Below are 7,098 nucleotides of genomic sequence, written 5' to 3'. Positions count from 1 at the left end.
TGCATGTCTAGTCAGGAGAGGCTGGGGATCCATTTCCGTGAGCCTGAGGCTGGAGAGAGGGAGAGAAGAGGAAGTGTTGGGGCTGTTTCCTTAGAGGTCTTTCACGCTAGACCTATGTAATGTGTCACCCTGGAAGGGAATGCTATCAGCGTTCACAGTTGTTGGTGATGAATGTAAAAGAAGACCTCTGTGTCCTACGCAGAGTTTGAGAACTAGTCCCTGGAACTGTGAATGGCAGTTGGGTAGCAGGAGGACAGAAAGAGCAGTCCAAAGGTTTTAGCAAGAGTAAAAGGAATATGATTTTGAAGGACTTCAGGACATGCCATGTCAATATGTGCCACTTTGGTACACTGATTACTTTGACCCGAAGGCACTGGAAAACAGCAGATGTGGGGCGAGGTTCTCTCCCAACCCCATCATCTGCCTGAAGACAGATCCTCCAGAAGGACCTCGGTCATGGTCAGTCCCCTCCTGGGTGTGTCTTCAGGAGGGAAGATGGACTCTCATCATGGGAGACACGAGACTAGAAGTCGGCACTGCACCCAGATACACTCTGTCCCAAACTGTCAGACTCCCCATCGCGTTTTCTGAGATCCCCTTCTGCTTTCCCGTTCCCCTATGAAGACATATATAAGCTTTCAAATCCCACCCATTTTGGGGTATTCTCTTTTTTCCCTATGATGCCCCTGAGCGCATAATATTAAAAATGAATACATTTGTGTACTTTTCTGCTGTTAATGTGTCTGTTGTCTGTTTATTTCATACACTCAGCTACAGAACCTAGGAGGGTAGAGGAAAGTCATTCCTTCTCTATAGTTCATAAAATGTCATTTTGTGGCCATAAGGTCCAAAGCTGCTTACTTTTCAGATGGACGAACTCTCTTTAGCAAAGGACTGTTTCTGGGGCACTAACTGTGCGCTGGAGAGGCACTATCCCAGGACTTTTGTAGATCGTCCCATTTCAGCCTCAAAACAAATCCCACCACATGACCCTCCTGGCTGGCGTGGGCACCACTCCTGTGTTTCTCTCTAGTTTGACTTCAACAGTGCAGGAGATGTTCAAAATTCCCTCTTGGGGACACCAAACAAATGATAAACTGTGTATGGATGAGAAGCAGCAAGTATGAATACACACGAAGAACATAAGCTCTTATTTAAGGAAGTTGAAGAACAGGCAAATCAATCTAGGGTGATAGAAATTGGAACACTGGCCACCACCTCGGGACACGGGATGGACTGACTGGAGAGGGGGATGGTGTGCTCTTTTTCCCCATTGGGGTGGGAGCTGCACAGGTGTTTACATTTGTCAAAATGCATTGCGCATTTCACTCTATGAAATTTGCCTCATGAAAAAAATGTTTTAAATCTCAAAACCTGAAGAAGAAAGCTTTTCAAAATCTTAAAAGAATAAAACAAAACAACCATGCAGTTTCCGAAGACAGAATACAGGGGCTTAAACCCTTTCTCTGCTGTAGGGGCTTCCTCCGTGGCTGTAACAAAGCATCTCAAGTTAGGGGCTTCAAACAATGGAAATGTGTTGTCTCACAGTTCTGGAGGCTGGAGGTCTGAGATCAGTTTCACTGAGCCAAAACCAAGGTGTTGGCAGGGCTGAGCTCTCTCCGGAAGCTCTAGGGGAGCATCCATTCCTTGGCTGGTCCAGCATGTGGAGGCCCCGCTATCTCTAGCTGGAGGTCCCTTCCTCCATTCTCAAAGCCAGCAGTGCATTATCTTGCTTCAGTAGACACACTGCTGCCCTCTCCTCTGTCGGATCTCCCCCTGCCTTGGGACGGCATTTAGGGTACATCTGGATGATCCAGGATGATCTTTCATGTCAAAGTCCTTAAATTAATCACACCTGCAAAATCTCTTTAGTAAAATTCACAGGTGCCAGGGATTAAGATGCAGACATCTTTGGGGTCAGCAGTATTCAGCCCACTATATGCACCACTTACTAGCTGTGTGTCTGTAGGCAAGTTTCCTCACCTCTCTGTGCCTCAGGATCTTCATTTTTATTTTAATTAATCAATTAATTAATTAATGTATTTATTGAGAGGGAGGAAGGATGGGGCAGGGGGAGAGGGAGAGAGAAAATCTTTTTTTTTTAATTTTACTACTTTTTAAAAAAATTTTTAAATTAAAATATAATGTATTATTTGTTTCGAGAGTACAGGTCTGTGATTCAACAGTCTTACACAATTCACAGCGCTCACCATAGCACATACCCTCCCCAATGTCCATCCCCCAACCACCCCATCCCTCCCACGCCCCTCCACTCCAGCAACCCTCAGTTTGTTTCCTGAGATTAAGAGTCTCTTGTGGTTTGTCTCCCTCTCTGGTTTTGTCTTGTTTCATTTTTCCCTCCCTTCCCCATGATCCTCTGTCTTGTTTCTCAAATTCTTCATATCAGTGAGAGCATATGATACTTGTCTTTCTCTGATTGACTTATTTCATTCAGCATAATACCCTCTAGTTCCAACCACATCGTTGCAAATGGCAAGATCTCATTTTTTTTGATGGCCACATAATATTCCGTTGTATATATATACCATATCTTCTTTATCCATTCATCTGTTGATGGACATCTAAGCTCTTTCCATAGTTTGGTTATTGTAGACATTGCTGCTATAAACATTGGGGTGCACGTGCCCCTTCGGATCACTCCATTTGTATCTTTGGGGTAAATACCCAGTAGGGCAATTGCTGGGTCATACAGTAGCTCTATTTTCAACTGTTTGAGGAACCTCCATACTGTTTTCCAGAGGGGTTGCACCAGCTTGCGTTCCCACCAACAGTGTAGAAGGGTTCCCCTTTCTCCACACCCCCGCCAACATCTGTCGTTTCCTGACTTGTTAATTTTAGCCATTCTGACTGGTGTGAGGTGGTATCTCATTGAGGTTTTGATTTGGATTTCCCTGATGCCGAGCGATGTTGAGCACTTTTTCATGTGTCTGTTGGCCATTTGGATGTCTTCTTTTGGAAAAAAATGTCTGTTCATGTCTTCTGCCCATTTCTTGATTGGATTATTTATTCTTTGGGTGTTGAGTTTGATAAGTTTTTATGGATTTTGGATACTAGCCCTTTATCTGATATGTCATTTGCAAATATCTGGGAGAGAGAAAATCTTAAGCAGGCTCGGTGCCCAGTGTGGAACCTGACATAGGGCTCGATCTCACAACCCCGAGATCATGACCTGAGCCGAAATCAAGAGTCAGATGCTTAACTGACTGAGCCACCAGGTGCCCCAGAATCCTCGTTTTTAGAACGGAGATAATTATAGTGCCTACATTATCGCCATGAGGATTAAGTATAAAGTGCTAGACACAGGGCCTGGCACATAGTAAAGGCTCAATAAATGATAGTTATCGGTATTATCTTATTATCATTATCATTCCTATGCCTTTTAATCATGCCAGGCACATTCTAAATGCTGGGAATTCGAAGATGAAGAGACATAGTTCTAGTGCTCAGGAGTTTATGATCCACTGGAGACACAGAAATGCCCAGTGTGTAGTAGTTAGCTTGGACTGCATAACAAAGTACCATCGGCTGGGAGCTTAAATGACAGAAATGTATTTGCTCACAGTTCTGGAGGCCAGAAGTCCAAGATCAAGGTGCCAGCAGGGCTGATTCCTTCTGACGCCTCTCTCCTTGGTGTGTAGACACCATCTTCTCCTTATGTCCTTGCATGGTCATCCCTCTGTGTTTGTCTGTGTCCTGATCTTTCTCTCTTTTTTTTAAAAAAAGATTTTATTTATTTATTTATTTGAGAGAGAGAGAGCACAAGCAGGGGGAGCGGCAGAGGGAGAGGGAGAAACAGGCTCCCCTCTGAGCAGGGAGCCCGATGCAGGGCTTGATCCTAGGACGCTGGGATCATGACTTGAGCCGAAGGCAGACATTTCACTGACTGAGCCACCCAGGCGCCCCTGTGTTCTGATTTCTTATGAGGACACAGTCAGATTGGAGTAGGGTCCACCCTCATGGCTGCATTTTACCTTAGTCACCTCTTAAAAATCTCTTTCTCTAAATACAGTTACTTTTCGTAGAGGTACTGGAGGTGACTGGACCTCAACATGGATTTTACGTGAACACAATTCAGCCCCTAACACGAGGTATGGCAAAATAATTCCAAAAAGAAAGCACAATATGGTCAGGGAAAGGTGGAAGAGGAGTGGTATCTCTTTGTGAGGCACTTCAGTGACCCTTTTACAGCATGACGAACCACCAACTGAGGACACATGGGGAAGTGAGCCATCTGAGCATGGACGGGTGCAGGTCGCAGAGAATGTGGGTTACTGCCAGCAGAGACAGCCGGGACAGCTCAGAAGAGGTTGGGGGGGAGGAAGGCAGCAGGGGGAGAAAAGTCCTACTTTCCCTCACTTTGCCCCCATCACATGAGGGTGAGGACACCAGGACTCAGCCCACACCGAATGCCATCCCGCGGTCACATAGCCAATGGTTCTCAATCCCTGGAGCTGGACTGACTGCCCACCATCGCCTGGAAGGTGTGCTAGCAATGCAGAGCCTCGCGCCCACCTGGACCCACTGCATCGGAAACTCTGGGGGTGGGCGGGGAGGGGTGGGGGTCTGAACAGGTCCTGCAGGCAATTCTGATCCTCCCTGGAGGTTTGAGAACAGCTGCTATGATTACACTGAGCTGATTTCAAAGTGAGTGATCGGCATGGACCCTGGACAGAGAACAAGGACCCGGCTGTGGGTGAGTCCCGCGAGACCTCTGGAGCAGGAGACCCCGGCCTGATCAGGCTCCCACGTGCTGCACCTGCAGAACGGGAGCCCTGGCCCTCCCCTCATAGGGGGAGTGCACATGTTCCAGGGGCCGCACTCCGCATATGCTAGATGCCCTGTACAAGTTCATCTTCTTCCCTCCCTTCGCCAGCCCCTGGCCGACCATTGGTGTGAAAGTACTACATTTTGTTTTCTCCCCTACCTTAAGAGAACTTGGGGGAGGAAGAGCTGGAACGAGGCATCCCATTTTCTCCCCCTTCAAAGCTGGTCAACCCCCAAGAGGCCATTGGTGGTTCTTACTCAGATTTACAGCCCAAATCAGGCTTAGGGAATGTCCAGAGAGGCCGGGAGAAGCAGAAGGGACACGTGAAGAACAGAGCCAGACAGCAGGTTTTGTGTTCAAGGGACCAGAAGGGGCTTCTTAGGGTCTAACCCTGTGCGTCATCTGCTAGGGCCGCTGCTGTAAAGCACAGACCACCACAGACCGAACGGTTTAAAACAACAGAAATTAATTGCCTCTCACTTCTGGAGGCCAGGAGTCTGAAATCAAGGTGTCGGTACGGTTGGTTTCTTCTCGGGGGCTCAGAGGGAGATTCAGTCCCTGCTTTCTTCTAGTTTCTGGAGGCCTCGGGCCGTCCTGGCTTCTCTGGGGTGTGCAGACCAGCACACCCATTGCAGGGCGCTGTGCCCGGGTCCCCACATCCCTACACCATCCTCCCTCTGTGTGTCCGTGTCCAGATTCCTTCTTCTTACAAGGATGCCAGTCATCGGATGTAGGGCTCAGCCTGATTCAGTGTGATCTATCTTAACTTGATTCTCTTTGCCAGTGAGGTCCCATTCACGGGTCCTGGGGGTCGGGATTTCAACACGCTCTCCTGGGGACACGGTTCAGCCCACCCCACTCGGCATTGGTAGCAGTGGGTAGGTGGGCAGCAGGCTCTGGCCAGCTTGACAGCTGGAAGCCTTTGTTCCTCCCGGGAAGGGGACTTTGCTTGGGAGCCCCCAAGGCTTACGAACAGCCTCAGCTTCTTCGGACCTGCAAAATAGAGAAAATGAGATGTCCTCAGCGGTTTTCTGGAACTGGTGATTGCCTCCTTAGCTTCATTTAATTGAAAAAAGAAAAAGGAGAAGCAGCAGCTTAGATCTTTATGACTTCTTTTGTTTTTGTTTTCGCCCGAGGGCAACTTAATAAAATGAAGGTGGGCGGGAACAGTAATGAGGGTGGTCTGAAAATAAAAGTCTTAACTGTCCTCTGCATCTGGACGGAATGTACTGGAAGGAAGTCGTATATGTTTAATGATGTGTTTGTTAGTATTCGAGCTCCCTGTGACTATTTGGGGGCCACTTCTTTTTTTTTTTTTTTTTTTTTTTTTTTTTTTAACTTTAATGAGAAAAAGAAATATATCGAGCTCAAGAACACTGTGTTTCGTGTGTCACTGGGTCCAGGTTTGGGGATACACGACAGACCTAGCAAACAGAATATACATCAGCAAAAACATTCCTGGTTACAGACGGAAAAACTAGGCGCCTGGCACGATTAAGTCTCGGTTTCCTCATCACTCAGCAGCATGTTGGGGATCCCGCGACTGATGGGGAACAGACGTCCAGACTCTGGGCACTGCAGGGTGCCCTCCAGCACATCCACCTCCAGCAGCACGTGGTGCATCTGCCTCAGGAATTTCTCATCGTGCTCATACCCTTCAATCGGCCCTTTGGGCACCTCGACCAGATGCAAGGTATCCGCCGCCTCCAGAAGCGCCGCCCACTCCACCTTGGGTATCATACGCGCCACGAAGTCAGGGTTGAACTCCACGGGGCTGATGCGGACCTCGGTGGCCTGGAGGCGCAGTGGGAAGCCACGGGGCCCCACCCCCCGCACATGCGAGCTCAGCAGGTTGTGCGTTAGCAGCTTCATGTCGCCTCAGCGCGCTCTCAGAGAGCCGGAACCGGAAGCGGGGGCCACTTCTTTAAAGGCATGCTTTTAGGGGGAAAACTGCGGGGTCAGGGAAAGAACGTGAGCTAAGCCAAACCTCCACAAACACTTTGCAAATTGCCCCCGGCCACGCTCGGGCTAGGGTGGCAGAGAAGGGGGTGTGTTCACCTCCCCTAAGCAAGCAGTGCCTTGCACAACCTTGTGGGGAAGGAGGAGGTCTGGGGATGGGGATGTCGCCCCTTCCAGAATTTTCCAAGTCTCTTGGATTCTGCTTGTTACCTTCCTTCAATAGAGCGGGTGACTTCTGGCCCAAGGGAAGGGTCTCATCCCTAGCACTGTGGTTGTTATCTGACCTTTCTTCCTTTCATCCAAAGCTGTCTTCAAAAAATATGAGGAACATATTCTGGGCCAACTTGTAAGCT

General features: G+C 48.4%; 1 protein-coding gene across 1 annotated transcript; it reads right to left on the bottom strand.

Moving 5' to 3' along the window:
* Positions 1-6,088: 6,088 nt before the first annotated feature.
* LOC112816775 (multifunctional methyltransferase subunit TRM112-like protein) lies at positions 6,089-6,679 on the bottom strand. The gene has a single exon (XM_025863484.2). The coding sequence runs from the start codon at positions 6,656-6,658 to the stop codon at positions 6,281-6,283; it is 378 nt and encodes a 125-aa protein (XP_025719269.1). The 5' UTR covers positions 6,659-6,679; the 3' UTR covers positions 6,089-6,280.
* Between the last annotated feature and the right edge of the window lie 419 nt (positions 6,680-7,098).

Source organism: Callorhinus ursinus, unplaced genomic scaffold, assembly GCF_003265705.2.
Source record: "Callorhinus ursinus isolate GAN/ISIS: 27379988/994484 unplaced genomic scaffold, GSC_fseal_2.0 scaffold75, whole genome shotgun sequence".
Taxonomy (NCBI): Eukaryota; Metazoa; Chordata; class Mammalia; order Carnivora; family Otariidae; genus Callorhinus; species Callorhinus ursinus.
This window is presented reverse-complemented; position numbering and strand designations above follow the sequence as displayed.